At 34.2% G+C, this 18,378-nt stretch overlaps 2 protein-coding genes across 2 annotated transcripts; one reads left to right on the top strand and one right to left on the bottom strand.

Moving 5' to 3' along the window:
* The first annotated feature begins 948 nt into the window (after positions 1–948).
* Positions 949–5,884, top strand: LOC119073344 (store-operated calcium entry regulator STIMATE-like). The gene is made up of 5 exons (XM_037178740.1): positions 949–1,365; positions 1,649–1,793; positions 1,858–1,979; positions 4,920–5,107; positions 5,164–5,884. Exons 1-5 carry the CDS (start codon positions 1,230–1,232, stop codon positions 5,407–5,409), a joined length of 837 nt encoding a protein of 278 aa, XP_037034635.1. The 5' UTR covers positions 949–1,229; the 3' UTR covers positions 5,410–5,884.
* Positions 5,885–10,693: 4,809 nt separating this feature from the next.
* On the bottom strand, positions 10,694–12,969 carry LOC119073339 (heat shock cognate 71 kDa protein-like). The gene is made up of 3 exons (XM_037178734.1): positions 12,850–12,969; positions 11,624–12,780; positions 10,694–11,553 (listed from the first exon to the last, which is right to left on the bottom strand). The coding sequence occupies exons 2-3, from the start codon at positions 12,765–12,767 to the stop codon at positions 10,829–10,831; spliced, it is 1,869 nt and encodes a 622-aa protein (XP_037034629.1). The 5' UTR covers positions 12,768–12,780; positions 12,850–12,969; the 3' UTR covers positions 10,694–10,828.
* Positions 12,970–18,378: the final 5,409 nt, after the last annotated feature.

The following is an 18,378-nucleotide window of genomic DNA, read 5'->3' as shown; positions in this document are numbered from 1 at the left end:
TAGACTAAGGGGTGAGTGCTCTTAAGTCACTAGCACTTGAATTCATAGGGCTTATTCCCTGAAGTAGTAAATAGTGACCTCATGGTCATACATACTTTCAACTTTGAATATCATACGATTCAAATTTGGCGCCGTTTACTTATTGTTCATAAAGTATGTCACTAGTGTGAAAGAGATGGAAGATAGTGTTAATAATGTGATATAAAGATTAGTCATCACACAGCTCACTCTGACACGGTGGTGAAACGGAGAACTTTTTGAGTGGAAACCATACACGTAATAAGCCAGAGGCTTGTGAACATATCCAGCTGGTCAAAAAGGGCAACTGAAAACAATTCAAAGGCAAGCTACATACACAGTGTATACATACGTTGAGGTCATCTATGTGCTTACATAAAACATATTACTGTAGTAAACTTGTTGCTTAGAATGTGTTTTGATTGTATATTATAGAACTAGGGTGTGTTGCTGATTCGGCACTAGTTTCTGGCTTAGTACATACGTGTACAACTGGACCATTATGTAATATTTACATTTTTTGTAAGAAAATGCCGGCCCCAATTGCTGGGGAGCAATTTTGTGAAAACATCATTGATTCTTTAACTGTAAAACTGTAAGGCCGAAAACACATGAGTAATTTTGCATTGATGGGATCGACAATTATGCTGCGTTTTCCATAGTAATCCAATTTTCACCATAGGCTACACAATGTAAAACGCAGCATAATAGTCGATCCCATCAACGCAAAATATTTCAAGTGTATTCGGCCTAATCTTTCCAGCAATCTTCCTTTTGGGAGGAATGAGAGAATAGTGAGAGAATAGAACCTTTCGTTCGTTAAATAATATTCGAAATAAGGCGCCGAAACGATTGTAAACTATTGAATCAAACATACTCATAGTCATACCATTGCGGTCCCATCAATCGTGCTATGTGTACATGACGTCGATGACGTACGGAGGAGAAGTCTTATATTTATTTGCTATCTCTAAAATGTCAATTTATCTCGTTTAAACGAAAAATTAAACCTTTCGCTTTGATTTTATTTGTTTATCGCCAATTTGATATTACTTAATGCTAGATTACGATTATTTAGCTTCTATTCGACGTGTGGCCAATCAATACGATATTAGTTAAACAAATAAAATGTTCAGTTTTAAAAGAGTTTAATTGAATTCAACATAAAATTGCTCAATAATTTTTAATCAATTTCGGTTAAATGAAATTAAATGAATTCGACGGCGTCATCAATTTTAACAGGCATAAAATCGTCTGGTCTTCAGTGTGAAAAAGATGCTTTAACCGATTTTTTCGGATGGATGCTCCAAGGAGTTCTGGCTGGTTTGGCGTTTACGTGTCTCATAGGTACTTGTTGATCTTATAACTTTGCGTGCATCGAGGAATATTTGATTGACGTCTTGCATTATTCAACGGAATTTAAACTTTTGTCAACGTAAACGCGTCTAAAGTAAATACGAGACTTGAAAAAATAATTATTTCCACCTCAAGTCACAAACTTTTGTTAAAAACGTTTAACTCCGCACTCTCTTTGTATACTGTCGAGAGATTTAAGTAAATATTCGAAAATTGAACTGAATAACTGCATCTCGGTGCTATTGCCTAAGTTAACAAAAACAATTTTTTATAGGGAAGAGATTTTGTGAGCCTCCATACGTTCGACGGCCTTGGGAAACCTGGTGGTACGATACATCAAAGCAAGGAATCGGTGCTCTCGTTATACACATGATAAATGTATATTTAGCGCCTCTCTTTCAGGGCGATCCATGCACATGGTAAGTGAATTTGTTACAAACAGAATCTAATTTGAATGCAATTAATAACCGCCTTTGTCATTAGGTACATCATCAACTTCCTATTGGATTCGACAATAGGTTTATTTATAGTATATGTGGGAATAAGATTGTGCCAGTACTTATCGAAAAGAAATCATTGGGAGACTATAAATTTTGGCGTTTACAGTAAGTAGAACTCAAAAGAAATATTTAAATTCAAGTCATCCCAACCCACCCAATAAATTTGGTTCTTTGCAAATAACTCAGCGAATCAAATGTTTCGAATCGACAAATTCAGTTAAATGGCAACGTATATAAACTTCGCTGAATTAATCAGATATTTTCCAAACACTCATGAAATAACAATCAGAATTCAGTAATTTAATTAGGCTGTTGCGTTATTGTTTTTTTTATATACGAAAGAACAAGTTTGCGATAGTACGCTGGACCTATGCAAAATGATGAACATGATAATTTCATTTAACATTTCCACAAAATCAATTTCGCGAGACTTTGTCAAATTCTTTCACTTTGAAATCGATTTTTGTGACAAGCCTGTGTGACCTTGAAAAGTATATATTATGTTCAACAGGTGCTTGTAATAAAATTTACCTTTAAAGTGGTTAGATTAATACTGTGACGTGGTTTGTTAAAGACCAGAAGTTTGAAAAAACATTCCAGAAAGCAAGTACCTAATAGACATTATTTGAAGTTTTGATTTTGATTGATTTATTAATGACAAAATATGTGTAAGGTGATCTACCTTATAAAATTACATATTATACGCGAAACAAAAACAACGCGATACAAAAAATAGCGAAAATTTGTAGATGATTGCGTTTAAGAGAAGAAATCGTCCGAATGAAAAACAAAAATCCAAGTAAATAATAAGAAAAAAAATATTCACAAACAAATCATTCTTCCTTTAAACAATTAATGCATCGAAAAGAACCGAAGAATAATTATTAGTGAACAGTATAGTGTCTATAGACACTGACAAAAAAAAGAAAAAGCTTCATGGCCGTACATCTAACAACGCATCGATCGATCTGGTAGTGTGAGTAGCTGAAACATGAAATGAAAAGATGAACAGGATGAAAAATGAAAGAAAGAAATGACATATTGACTGCAAGACACTAGTGGCTTATGAGCCCTAGATGAGCCTTACAAACACGTTTAAAGCCAGTTACCGAAAGTTTACTCTTCACTACAGCCGGCAGAGCGTTATACTTGGCGACACCCCGAACGAAGAGAGACCCGTTCACAACATCTCTATCATTTCGCGGCAGTCTCTCACAAAGACACTTCTAAATGTATTCTTACCAGAAGAGGAACACAATTGTAGACTTAATTTTTCTGCCACAGCAGAAGCAGTTCATACCAGGAACTATTTTTGGAGAAACATTTTCCCATGCTTTACTACATTTTCCCGAAATTTCAAAATTTTTTACCAATTTTTCCAAAAATATTCGAGAAAGTTCAGGAAGTTATGGGAATAATCAGGAAAACCTGGGAATTTTTCCCCCAAAAATAGTCTCTGGTTGATGTCTTGTAAACGCTACAATAAAACTTTACCCTTTGATATTTTCGGACGCTCTTAGATTCGGCCTAAAGTTCTTGAGATCCTCCTTGAAATATGTAGGTTAATAAAAACAAATTTTTGGACTAGTGTGATGCTCATACTCTTTAGCAACAGGCACGGACATAGACTTTTTTTCTATTTGAGAGCAAAGATGAATTTTTAAAAAAATGTGGGCGTATAATGAACATTTCAAAAGAGTGTGAGCTTCCGAATTCCCATGCACTTCAGATTTAACTTTTTTTTCTGATAACACAAATATTTTGCGATCAGCGATAACGTCTAATTTAAAATATTAATTATGGAGTTGTTAACTGGCAAATAAAAACAATGAATAAAAGATATTAAATTCACGGGAACAGCTTTTTTAGCTTCGAATATTTTGGGCAAAACAAATATCTATAGTTCGAGCCGGGCCCTGTGCTGCATGAGTGAAAAGAAATTAGGTTTGCTCACTCATCTCTATTTTAGACCGCGGATTTGGGATTTTTAAATAAAGACATTTTACACTATACTATTCAGACCCGAGAATTTAGATTGTAGAAACCATCGCTTAGCAGCACGTTCATTCATTTCTACAGAAATGCAACAACAAATTACTATACGAAACTATTATTTAATCCTCATATGGTTTCAATCCGCAACCTCACGTGCAACTAAAACAATAAATGAATTCAATTTCTTGGAAAATATTTTTTTTTATCTTCGATTGGCATTTAGAGAGCATTTAGAAAGCTCTTATTGAATGTTGTCTGTGATTCTGTTCTATACGCATCGCGTGTTTAGTATGACAACTTAATTTAGGAAAGTGATATAGGGACGGCATAACTGTAACGATTCATTAAAATGACAATCGATAAAAAAAGTGTGAAGATAAGTAATCAATTCCATATATTGCAGCGAGGAGGTTTCGGTAAAGGGCAGTGTTTGTTTCTGTAATATTTGAGTGAAAAAAAAAATGTTGCATGACATCAATTTCATTGGAGCCATGGTGCCATTTCGGTGTACGTCGTACATACAATAAAATACAGCTTTTAGAATTACTACTCTACCATCAAATATTAATTTGATTCGGTATAGTCGAATATAAAATGCATTATCATTCCATGTAGAAACCAATCGATCGATTATGGAATACAGCACAAAATTAACAGCGAATGCTAGGGAACGCAAGCAACGTAGATATTCATGTGACGGTGTATACATATCACAATATTAATTTATTTCGACATTTCAACGTTCTTCAATCGAAATCGAAAGGTCAAAATATTTTACTTATGATAATTTCGTGCATGAACACGACGACCGCCAGCTATAGAAATTGACACAAGAAGTGTTTGATGGCTGACTTATTTGCATATTGTTTCATTAGGTTGATAAATGTATATAGTTTCTACTATAAACTTTTAATTGATTTTTGATTCTTGAGTATGTAGATTCTATGTATGTGTATATGGCAATTCAGAAAATGCAAATCAAACAATTAAAGGATTTGCGCAACATTTTATACCCTTTATGTAACGCTGTCATTTATTTTATCGTTGCAGCTGCACCAAAATCATGGCGCCATCAAACTGGCATTTACATTGGATTAATGATTATAGTTAAGCTAATCACAACGCTATTTATTCAATTAGATTTTTGGAATCATGTAAAAGACTTTGTGTTGTCGCCGTTTTCAAATCCAAAAATCGAGCGAGCCATTACCATTCTTGTTATACCGTTTTTTGTAAATGTAAGTTGCACATAAAAATGTCTCGACCGATCCACTAACCAATCTACATCGACTAGATGCTGATATTTTGGGTCACTGACAACTTTCTTATGCGACATAATCGAAAGCATCACACCAACAACAACAATTTGCAATCCGAACCAAATCTCTTGCAACGTGTACGCGTCAGATATCGATCGATACGTAAGGGCAAAGATAACGAATCGGAATCAGAGGCTCTTATATCTGGCGATGACGAAGTGTTACATTCGACAACCGGTGCCAAACGATCGCAACGAAATAGCGTAGTGGCTATGGCTTAATTTACTTGAATATTTTGTTTATTATTTACATTTACTATTACTTTCATGCAGAAACAGCCAAAAAAATACTCATCTCCTGAACCTTAATCTTCATCTAGTGGATAAGATAATAATGGGACAATATTGTACAGAATTCAGTGCGACTATTGTATTTGAAGAATCTTTTAGACGGATTTTAGATAACGGATCCATCGTAATATTATAATGGGAAAACTATATTTTTATATTTGAAAATATTTAGTGCATTTAGATAGCAATATATTAAAAAGTGGCCTTATCGAACTGTACTCGGCTGAGCTGTTACAGTAACAGTGTATTGATATAAAGTAAATCCAAAAAAAATAAAAAAATTAAATAAATCTATTCATATCCTGACTAGCTCATAAGTATTTAAAGAACATCATGAACGACTGTTAAATTTGTTTACTGCAACTTGTGATATCACAGAAATATAATAAATGATTCAATTTTACCGTAAAAACCGTTTTTTAGTTCAGATTTTATCAAACATCTCGGCGTAACATCTCGGTAGAATTAGGTCTCTAACAATCTCTAACTTTTATTGCAAGCGCAGCGCGCAGCGCTGCGCCTTAATACATGACTGTCCCGGCATCTATTACACGATGCCCGCAGGGCATCGTTGTTTCTAAAAATCTAAAAAGTAGATAGGCGTGTTTTGTGGGGTGGCGAGATGGGAAAAAGTTGAGTTCGGACCTAGGTTAGGACTGAGGCCGTACCTCGGACCTAACGATTTTACGGTTGATTTCGGTAGAGCTTTTGATGCTGATTCAGGAAATGTAGGTCAAAAAAAAAATTTATGCGTCGCTTGGCCGCTAGGTGGCTTCAAAGTCGGAATTTTTGAAACGAAAACTGGCTGCCATTTCGCGTAAAATTAATGGATTGGCGTGAAATTTGTGTCTAAAGGGTTTTCGAGGTCGGCGCTTCCGAATAAATACATTTGAGAGCGGCCACAGGCATGTGAGCCACCGCAAATCACCAAAGAGTGGTTTTTGGGTGGTTTTTCTCAATTTTCTCAAAAACGGTACATAGAATTTTTGTGCATGTCTTACCGTTGATAGATGCTAAAAATACCTATCGATTGAGGTACATATCAAAAAAATCGGCGGAAGCGTTTTTGAGAAAAGTTGGAAAATGTGTCAATTCAGTGTGCCAACTTTAATGTAGGTACGGTCACAAGATGGCGTCGTAGAGATTTGGTCTCTCGGGACAAATGTTCAAAAATGAAAGTTGAGGGGGGTCCTAGAACAAAATTTTCATGTCCGAGGTCATTGGACCGATTTAAGATTTTAGGTCACTCGATGTTTCCGGAGCCTCAAGGTGTGGCACCAAAATTTTTTTTTCACAGTTGAGATCTTTGTGTCGATTCAATTTCGTGTTTACGGAGACAATATCATCATAACGCATCGATTCAAAGAAAAAGAATCTGTTTTCTAAAGTTTGGACCGGCGATAATCTAATCTATGTAAGCAGTTGATGCTGCAACATTTTCCTAAAACAATTTTTCGAAAATAAAAATTTGGATCAGTGCATGTTTACGAATTAAATTACCTGCGAAAAGATAAGGCCTATCGATTGCACAACATTTGACCATCAAACACTAAACATTTTATATTAAAATATTCGATTTTCGATTCAACTTTTACAAAATTCCAATTGCATCAAAGAACCATTTTGTGGTTTGTAAACATCAACAATGTTTCTGATTGATGTACGTCAAAATGGTAGTGCTAAACGTACTAGATCAAAAGGTGTCAAAAATGGTACGCTTTTTATGAGCGCTAAAATTTTTAAAAGTTCATGTTCGTAACTTCACATGCAAATGGAAACTGATTTGGATTTATCGAACATTGCAAACTTTCATATGGAAAAAATATCAATTTTTTTCGGTAATTTGCTGAACATCGATGTCGTGGGATTGTTGTCACGTGACGATTGTGATTGTTTTTTTTTGCGCTATCTATTTTACTTTTAAGAAATGTTAAAGTGAAACATTTTCTTTGGGAAAAGTGAATTGATCCTTTTACAAATTAATACAGTTGACGGTTGTTCACGGTTTAACCGAATTTATTCAATTTACGTCTTTAAAAATCTTTTGCGACTTTCGAACGGATCTTAAATAAATGATTACCAATTAAACGTTTCCTGTTATTCATTGAAAATTTAAATAGGCGCTTCGGCTATTATTGTAAAACTTCTTACGAAGAAAGAGTTAAAATCTTCGTGATTTTTTGGCCATTTTCGTATTATTTTGAATGTTCAGCGGAGTCATGATGTGAAAAGTCGTTAGAGGCGTAAATTATGGAGAGGGTATAATTGCTCATTCTAATACAAATAATTCACCTACCGAGATGATCGTCGTCGGGATGATAGATTGAATTTCTTATTATGTAAAATTATTAAAGGTCCTATACAAAAATTAGATTAGGAGGATTAATTTTGAATAAATGTTCAAACGCAATCTTTGATTCTAGCAGATTATACAGACTGAAGTTTTTGCACTGAGTCAGTAATACAAGAATATCCTGTAGTCTGTATAAAAGTTTTCACAAGCAATTTATCTGTCCCATAAAGGAAACCTAGGAGGATGGTTAAGCAGCTTTAGCTGCTTCGGATGTATCTCCTTTTGAGTTTACCACAATGTTTCGATCATGAGCAGCGAGTAAGATGTATAAGAGACTAGTAGCGACATGACCGGGCATACAATCTACGTTTAAAAAAACGAATGTGAGTATTTCCTCACGACCGTTTCTCAATGTGTCTTGCCAGATCCAAAGAAAATACTGAAACTAAAACACTTGTAAAAACAGGAACATTTATCCCTCATACTTTCGTCTGTAAGGGGTCATCCACAAAGTACGCATGTTAAAAATGACAAGGATCCATCGTCCTTTCTCGCACGCAAAAAAGTATGGACTTTTTCTAAAATATACACTTCTGTTTCCCTTAGAAACGTGTGTACTTTGTTCTAAATCGAAAGCCATAAAACTCGTTGTACTTACTCAAAGATCTCGAAGACATATTTTGAAAATAGGTCCCATCAGAATAAAGTTTACAATTTCATCCAAAGCTATCCAAACACTTGATCGATTTCACCTCAATTTCACGAATGTCTTTCATGGGAAACAGTATTTCAAATTTACCCAACTCAAATTATCGAATATATGGACTGATGGTCATTCATTTCAACCAATTTCCTATTTCAATAACATCTCTTTTACTCTCTCTCTGGTTATGAGGTTTAATAAAATGTGCGATTTTTATGATTTATCGTTTCTTTTTGGGTCTGTCTTTTGTGTAACGTTAGTGCATTGGAATAGTATAAAATAGAATTTTAAATGGACATACAATTCGAATGAAATTCCCTAGATAGGAACTCTGTTTCAGGATAATAATTCTTCGGTTAAACTAAATGATTGTAATCACCATTTCATTTCACCCATCACAGACGACAAGGATCATCAGTAAGTGTCGAAGCGGTCGAAGCTTTTATTTCTTTTGATCTAAATTATTTCAATCGGTTGATTGCATCCTTGTTTGAAAGAAGAAAATTTATTTTAAAACATACATTTCGATGGAAAAGGTAATGTAGGCAATGTTCATCACTTATTTCTGTCGTCGCTATCGTTAACAGACTGTTACCGGCTATGACTGTGATGAAACAGCCGTCAGCGGAAGCTTAATAATGTCAAAAACCTTTAAAATGTTCAAAATATCCAACCTTTTCTGTGTGACACAACATTGAGCTGTTAATGACACTCTGTGTGGTTCCGCCTGATTGAAAAAAAAGTTTTGATACATGGATGAAAATGGATAAGATGATGTTATTCATCTTATTCAATTTTATTCATATGCCATAACGTTTTTGATGTATTCTCCAATACAGTAAGTTATTTTTCAGCCACCTAAACTGCGGCTTTTATTCAATAGAGAAAAAAAAACGACAATAACTCGTATATCTGACTGAATGAAAGCGATCAATCAATGAATAATTCAATATCACAAAAGCTTAAACGATTTTTTTTCCATTCTTATTCAAAGCAGAATGTTACACACAAAACTTTTTCCTCCAAGTGTGATTGTTTGCATAATGCAAAAACCTCTGGAAGTTTCACGAGATATATACACAAAGAACGAAAAATAAAAATTTAGTATAACATGGTGAGCTCGTAAATAAAAGAGAAACGTTATAGGAGAGGAGGACGTGTACTACACAAGCTTCAAAAATAAAAATTTGTTTTTTTTTTGGCTTCTTGTTTCGGTTCATGTCTTGAAAATTGTAGAGATTGTTCTGTGGTCGCGTAAAATATTGTTAACTCTCTTAATTCAACCGCAGTAAGATAATATTTTTATATTTTATGTGTTTATATCTTCCATGTTACGTATCATATATTATAATACCTTGGTAGTTGTAGCTTTTTTGAACATGTCACTTTTTTTCTTATAATCTTTTTTTAATGCTCTTCCATGCTACTTTTTCCTTTATTTTGACTTTCCGTCTTTTCCTTGGCATGTAGCATCCACCATATAATAAACATACACAAATCAAATAATGGAATAACTCTAGCACAGTATACGCTCGCTCATATTCGCATTTATCATTCTAAATTTATCGGATTTTCTTCAGTCTAGTATAAAAATCACTTCTTTCTTATATCAGTTAATAATTTATTTATTGTACCGGTACACGCTAACTTTGAACATGTATGTATGTATATGTACATCTCAAAATCAACGAACAATTTCTCCGTCCTTATAAATTTCCATTGTGCCCCGGCGACAGAATGTTTTGTAATATATGGCTCTGGATTCCTAATTAAGAGTTGTCATTTCGGAACATTTATTTGAAAATTTATTGGATTACCTTGAATTCTGACAAAAATATTCCACTGTGCTTTTGCATTTATATTTAGAAAATATGTCATGAAAATGAACGAATCGCTGGGATATAATGAATACATTCGATGGTTGATATTTATTGTATGCATGGCAAAACTAAATTGGAAAAATTCTAACTACCAATCAATTGAATTTGGAATTCCTGACAGCCTGTCTAATAGATAATATGTCCATTCGCCAGTAAGTTTTAAAAGGAATCGTTGAGGAAAGGGGATTGGATAGATAATTCGAAAATTGTAGAATCAATTCTCGGATTACATATTTAAAACAAGACGATAGAGAGTGGGTCCGTGTTATGAAAAAACGTTGACAGGAATATTATACCATTGCACTGACTAGTGATGTTAAATAATCGGAACTATTTCACTTCAGACAAATATTTTATTTTCTCTTCATTGATATGGTCGTCGGATATTAAAATTTTCAGTATATCGAATACTTACAGCATTTTACAATTGATAATTGTATTTCGGCGTCTATTGCACCGGTATAATTAGCGTTGTTAACGCTTCTTCTTGTCTCGATCTTGTGATTTTGACGAGGATCTGGACTTATTTTTTGCGTAGTCTCGAATTTCCCTTTTCTTTTCTCTATAGACACTTTCAGCTGCTGTTTTATTGTCCTCCACCCACAATAACAATTCGTCACATCTTTTCAAAACTTTGGACTTTGATTCGTCTTCAAATTGGCGAGTGTCCAGTTTTCTTTTAATGGCGAAAATTTCGTCTTCCAATGCGATCGCGGCTTTTTTCGCCTTCGTTTGCATTTCCATTTCTTTTTGGATGATTTGGCCCTCTTTAATCAGTTGGTCGATTTTTTCCTTTTTCAACCGGCCGGTACACTTGTCGATTTTTATGCTATTGGACGTACCCGACGTTTTATCCACAGCTGATGCGGTTAGAATGCCATTTTCATCGATAGCAAATGTCACATCGATCCATGGGACGCCTTTCGGGCTCTTGAAAAATCCGGTCAATTCAAATTTACCAACTAGATAGTTTTCGTGGGCATATGAACTTTCTCCTTGACGAATTTGAATTGTAATGCTGGTCTGATCATCTTTGATTGTCGAAAAGGTCACTGTTTTTTCCGCAGGAATCAACGTGTTTCTGGGTATGATGACGCTCATGGTCGGTGGGATTTCACTGTCTGTCCCCAAGGAAAGTGGTGTCACATCTCGTAGAAAGCATCCTCCAACGTGCATCGTCTTACCAGAAAGGTGTGCAGCTGGACAAAATAAAAGATTTTTCTGTCGGTAAAGGAACCCCTAAGAGATCAATAAATTTCTGTAATTTACCTTCCACTGCAGCACCATAAGCAACCGTAGTATCAACGTTGATAGTGTCGTTTATTTTACTTGCGCCGAAGTAATCTTTGAGCAGCGATTTCAACATTGGAATACGTGTACAACCTCCGACTAAGATGACTTTGTTAATTTGCGATTTTGACAGATTGGCATCGTTCAAAGCTCGTTCGACTGGTGCCAATGTCTTTTTTATAATACTTCCGTTAATTTGCTCGAAACGAGCTCTCGAAATTTCCAAACTGAAATCGATATCCTTGTAAATGTGGTAGACATTGACCTTCGAATACAAGGCATGTGACAAATCCTTTTTGACTTTTTCACATTCTGTTCGCAAACGGCGGATTGCAACTGTGTCATCTTTCAGATCGTGATTATGCTTTCGCCGAAAAGTATCCAAACAATAATCGACGAGCCGACAATCCAGGTCTTCACCTCCTAAATGAGTGTCACCATTGGTGGATTTAACGGTGACGTAGTCCTGCTCAATCTTAAGTATAGTCACGTCCAGCGTGCCACCTCCCATATCGAACACCAAAATGTTGGTACCCTTTTTGATGTATTCACGGTTCTTGTAGGCATATGCGCATGCAGCAGATGTAGGCTCGTTAATAATTTTTAAAACTGATAGACCAGCTATGCGACCCGCATCAACCGTGGCTTGACGTTGCGCATCATTAAAGTATGCAGGAACGGTAATCACAGCAGAGCAGACAGTTTTTTTCAAATAGTCTTCTGCTATCTTCTTCATCTTGCTCACCACCATGGCACTGATTTGTTCCGGTAAAAATAGCTTTTTCTCTCCATTGACCTCGACTTCGATGTGCGGATAGTTTTTTATGTTTCTCAATACGAACGGCCATTTTTCAATGTCTTGCTGCACCGTTAAATCAGACCATCTTCTTCCAATTAATCGTTTTATATCGAATATTGTACTTTTCGGATGCAAATCCGTAGCATTTTTCGCCAGTATTCCAACCAATTGTTCGTTCTCGGTAAATGAAGCGTAAGATGGTGTTACGGGACTGCCTTGTTCATTGGGAATGATTTTGATTTTACCACGAGTATAAACAGCGACACACGAATTCGTCGTGCCCAAATCAATTCCAATGACATTACTTCGTTGTGATGATTCCATTTTTCGCGTTATTCTATAAAAGTTGAAGTTATTACCGTTTTTGAAATCAAATTTTTTCGATTTTATTCTCATGCACGCATACTTTGATCACACGAAATTTCTCATTAATTAAAGGGATTGCCAAATCACATCAACGAATTAAAGAACAAGTGCAACCTAAAAATGATTCGTTCGCGTGGTTTATAGGTTTTGTATGTTCATGTCAAATTCCAAGGCTGTATGGGCTGTATACAGCCTTGGTCAAATTCGGCATGCGCCGATACATACTTTAAACCACGAGCGGGAAAACTATTCGTAAAAAAATGTTTCCCAGTCTTATATTCAAAATTTCACACTGCATTTTTCAGTCATTTTTCAATGATTTTGCCTAGAGACGATTTTGCATGCATATATTCCTTCACTTTTATTAGTTCTTTTTTGAGAAAAACTATCATCACCGATATTTACTACAGACTATAGTGCCCCTACCACCAAAGACATTTTTAAAATTACAAAAAAACGATTCAAATCTGACAAATTTCAACTTTTAATTCTTGTATCTGGGGAGTTTAAAAAAATATATTAAAGTTGACGTCGATTTACCCCAATTTTCATATAAATATGATAAAATTGACCATGTCAGATAGGATCACACAATACTCTCTCTAGCTATTAGCAACAGTTTCTCTGTGTCAAATTCACACCTTATTTCTTTGTATTCTGCACAACACTATTCTACATTTTGATTGACTACGCTGTAATTTACACGTAAATTCCAAAAGCTACTTGACACTTTCACCACCTTAATAAAAGTTTGTTTGCTAGAGAGAGTATTGGATCAGACCAACAATTACTTCATGTTTGGATTAAGCAAGTCAAAAAATTGAATGAGTTCAAAAATGATGACAAGCTCTGGGTAATATAGTCATTTATATTGTAAAATGCATGTTAAAAAAATTGAAGTACAAGATTTGAAATCAACATCGCAACTGATGATTTATGGTCTACAAAACATTATATATGAGACCATAGCACAGCTCCTAGCATTAATGTAGAACATATTCAGAGGCTAATGAAATTGCAGGATGTTCTTTGTTTTGTAAAGATGGTAATAAGCTCTTTGTATAAGTTAAACATACAATTCAACATTCTTAAGCGGTAGCAGCGGTAGCCTCCAAATTTGACGCTCATTTAATTAAGCGTCAAATTAACATTGAGGTAATAAGCCATTTTAATGTTAGGATCAGTGCTGCGATGAAACATATACGAATCTAACCTCAAACTACCGGTGTATTGCCGCTATAATTTACTTTTATATTAAACAGATGTTGCATATTAAGCAATTAATGTCGCACATGACCGCTATCAACTTAATGCATTTCAAAGGTCTCACAGCATTTATAATATCCAATTCATATATGTATGCATCGATGATTAACAACCGAATAGAGGTAATTAAGTGAATAAACATTATAGAATAATAATTGGAAATTTAGAATATAATGGTAAAGTGTTCATTTATTTAATGTTTACAATCCATATCCAATCATTCGATGTTCAGTGGATATTGTCGATATTGTCCATGCAGCATCTTTGTTGAAACATTACAATTTAATCAAATTGATTACATTAGTGTAACTTTAGTATTAGGGATGGTGTTTCGAGCTGCCCGATACGAAATATTTAACAGATAATGAATTTTGGTTTGGAAACTACATTTTCAACTGATTTTGGAATTGAAAAAAAAAGTTTAGTGGTTGGGCGGGATATTTAGTATTTAATCATTCAAATTGACTGGAACAACATACAGTTTTTTAGCTATCAAATTCGGAAATTATGAAACAAATTACATTTCGTGTGAATTGTATTGATCTGAGGCGTAGCTGAGGTCAATAAACACACGAAAACGAGACTTAATTTTTATCCCTAGTATGTAATGGATTTTACATGCTGTGTCGACATCGACATCGGCACTTGCCGAGAATTCCCTTTAAATGACAGTAAGATATTTTATCTACCTAGGTGAAATAATAGCAGTGAAAAAGTGCTATTATTTCGCCGTCGGTAGATAAAATAGCGTATTCACCTCTGTTCAAATGTTTATTTAGACACTTGGGGTTATAACATTCGCCTTTGGCTCATGCAATAACTCCCCAAGTGTCTAAATAAACATGTGGACAGAGGTGAATAATCTACTATTATCGTGTAAGCGAAAACGAGACAACAAAATATAGCCTTCAGCTCGGACATGCAATTTCTACACTTGTCAAAATAACAGTTTCCAAACTTCGTTGCTTAAAAACACATTTGTGTCTCCGCCGCATCCAACGTCATTACCACTCAATACAAAAGATACAACCATATTGAAATACTAACTACATTATAAATTTCCGTGGATTAATTAATACACTAGCGAAAGGCTGAAAGCTAGAGTGAAATGCAAAAGACATTGAATCCGAAATATCAAACTTAAGATGAAGTCTACGAAAATTGTATTAGATCTTTTGCTTCTTTGTTGCAAATATGAGATTAATTTTGACGAACAAAGGAGAATCCGACTAAGATTTACCCAATAACTGAATATGTTCACGAAAATTAATCGACCCGAAAAATAAATAGATATGAATTTCACCGCTGCCCTTTTACTCCATTCTTAATAATGAAAAAGAAAGTTGAACATTCGTACGTGTACTATGTAAATGAAATGGAAATTGATGTAGGACGTAGTGATATATACATCGATATGTGCGCCCATAAACGATTTCGTGTATATAGATGCACAACAAGCAAGCAAAATTGAAATACGAAATTGGTTATCTATATATCATCGAACCATCATACACAACAACCGAACGAAATGAAAATAAAGGGAAACCCTATTTTATGCGTCCTTGCCATTCAAATAAAAGGAATAAACAAAAAAAAAAGGAAAATTCAAAATGTAATGGATAATGTTTGTAAATGTGAAAGGTCTAAAACATGACATAATATGATTATTTGTGTAGTGGTCCAATTTTTTATTTTGTGGAATCAAAATGTAAGAAAATAAGTTGTCTTCAGGCGAATGATATTGTTTTTAAAATAAAAGATTTTGTCTCCTTCAAAAAAGAATAATAAATCGAAATGGAAATTTAGCAGAAGCTTAACCCGATGGTAACGAATTCAAAAAATTCTAAGAATTCTTTTATTCTTCTTTTGTTATAATGGCAGACGATACCAGCCGTATTTGTAGAGTTTTAAACAATACAAATTCACGAAAATTATTTATTCATATGAAAGCTAAGGTCTTTTGATATTTTACAGCATACACAATTTTGTTTGTTAAATGAATTTAAATTATTTTATATTGTTCATGTGACACATAACACTTGAATTTACATGTAAGTCGTTTGTATTTTCATTATAATTAGGATGCTTTTAATTCATTTCCATGAGATAAGCTTTATTATACTGTACAGTGTACATATGGTTGAATGTGTATATACCATCACAGAGAACATTTTTGACAATGTACATTGTGGTAATGTAAAAACGATACACTAGTAGATAAATATTTTTCGTAAAAACTTACGACCAAACGGGACATATAAATGTTAATTAAAATTTTACAATTGCAAGTGACTGTATCAGTGTAAAGTTAAAGCTCTGTAAACAATAGAATTGTTGAAAGAATAGTGTGCAACGTAAATCTTGTGCTTAATAATTAATTCAGAAAATGTTCAACAAAATGAAAGTTAATTGAAAAAAAAAAAGAAACTTTCCACCTGGAGTGGAAAAAGGAAAATTAAATTTACGCGCTTCAAAATATACGTTGCGTGACAATTCTAGTTGTAATTTTATCAAGTTTAATTCATAAGTATATATTTGAAACAATAGTATGGAAAATATAGGGACAATTATGCAGAGAGAATAGTTTCTTTCAAAGAGGAATTATTTCAAATTATTAAAAGGAAAACAATGTTTTCCATTAACTTTTGTTATAATACTCGTAAGTTCTAAATAAAGAAGACAATGCTGGGTGCGGCCAATAAGATGATAATCTTAATAACCACAGTAGCCTCCTACTTATTGCCCTGGTTTAAACCGTCCCTACCCTTGATTGTTTAATTCAATAAATGTGTTTCTACGTGTATTCCATTTATTCGCAGTTATCATCGTTTGAGCTGTATGTGTGTGTCCTCAGTCCGTTGCCAAATCGTAACGTACAAAAGCCCGGATTCATTTTGTTATTATAGGTAGAGTATACGCACTGCTTGGTGCGAGTAGATCCACGAGATCACAAAAGACAACAAAAAATAATCATTAGAAAACGCCAATTTTGGTAGCCTAACATAATAACAAAATGAATCCAAGCTTTTTTACGTTACGATTTGACAATGGGCTGTGGATACATACACAAAGCTCTGACGAGGACAACTACGAATAAACGGAATACCCGTAGAAACACATTTATTGAATTAAACAATCAAGGGCAGGGACGGTTTAAACCAGGGCAATAAGTAGGAGAGCTGTAATGCCTAAAAAGCGTTCTAAAATAAAACGAAAGAAACAAAAACAAAACATAAAATCGTACGAACAGAGCAGAGCTCTTCCCTTTCCCAGGGTTATGGTGAAAATGAAACAAATTCAGAGGTCTTTTTAGCGTTACGATTTGGCTGAGGATGTAATGTGCACAAATAATTATAATTATGAGCACATTACGCACCCGTTTTGTACATTTTCTGCGCACATGTTTGATGGTAGAAAATAGAGAAGAGAATAGAGAAATGCAGCCGTAATTCCTCTACTTAAAAGTTCGTGGAATAAAACTTTGTTATTTTTACAAGAATTTTAGGAATTTACTTCCAAAAATAGGTTATGTGTTAATCGAAACATCGTCGGCTTTAAGGTTTGAACTTTCATATTTTCGATCAAATTTATTAAATCGAAAAATAACAGTGCCGTTGCTTTACTTTTGGGCATGCTCAGTTGGTGGTGTAAACACAGTTCCATTTCTTTTGTCCTTGGCACCGTCCTCTTTAAGAGATAATGCCAAAAGTTTATTTTTAATATAACCGGATATCGAAAGGATTATGTAAAGCGATAGAAAAAGTTTCGATTCGAGAACGTTTACATTCGCCAAGTAAGATCTTGTGTTCCATAAATGGTAGTTATGACTAACGTCTGTCGACCCAAATTCATAACATTAAAATGTAATTATAAGCATTAGTAGAAATGCACATCACCCATATCTACGTAATGCATTTATATCTTGCTTTCGTAGCCTCATAACACTTCCAAACAACTTCCGTAGCAATTATTCCTTATACTGAGGATTCTGAGACGAGGAAAAAAAACGAAAAGTTTTAATACACTCTTTGGAATGTAATTGTACGTATACACTGGTTTGGCGTTTGGTATATTATATGTATAAGTAGAACACTCAACGATTAATTAGATTAGTTTCTTGTTTTTCGTAAACTTTTAAGTCAAGAAATTGATAATAAACGGAAATCTCATATAAAAGTTTCTCTAACAGTTGAAGGATAAAAATTTATTTAAAGGAAAATTTCAAATCATTTACCTGCACAATGGGAATTTGAAGGAAGAAAATTGTGTTGTTAGAGGTAAGACGACGGTTACGAGATATCAG

This window comes from Bradysia coprophila, unplaced genomic scaffold (genome assembly GCF_014529535.1).
Source record: "Bradysia coprophila strain Holo2 unplaced genomic scaffold, BU_Bcop_v1 contig_138, whole genome shotgun sequence".
Taxonomy (NCBI): domain Eukaryota; kingdom Metazoa; phylum Arthropoda; class Insecta; order Diptera; family Sciaridae; genus Bradysia; species Bradysia coprophila.
This window is presented reverse-complemented; position numbering and strand designations above follow the sequence as displayed.

Bases quoted from the DNA above. Each gene is read 5' to 3' on its own strand.
- LOC119073344 (XM_037178740.1), top strand. From the start codon at position 1,230: ATGAATTCGACGGCGTCATCAATTTTAACAGGCATAAAATCGTCTGGT. The intron at 1,366-1,648 runs GTACTTGTTGAT...AATTTTTTATAG, and splicing joins GGCGTTTACGTGTCTCATAG to GGAAGAGATTTTGTGAGCCT. The intron at 5,108-5,163 runs GTAAGTTGCACA...TACATCGACTAG, and splicing joins TTATACCGTTTTTTGTAAAT to ATGCTGATATTTTGGGTCAC.
- LOC119073339 (XM_037178734.1), bottom strand. From the start codon at position 12,767: ATGGAATCATCACAACGAAGTAATGTCATTGGAATTGATTTGGGCACG. The intron at 11,554-11,623 runs GTAAATTACAGA...TATTTTGTCCAG, and splicing joins TTATGGTGCTGCAGTGGAAG to CTGCACACCTTTCTGGTAAG.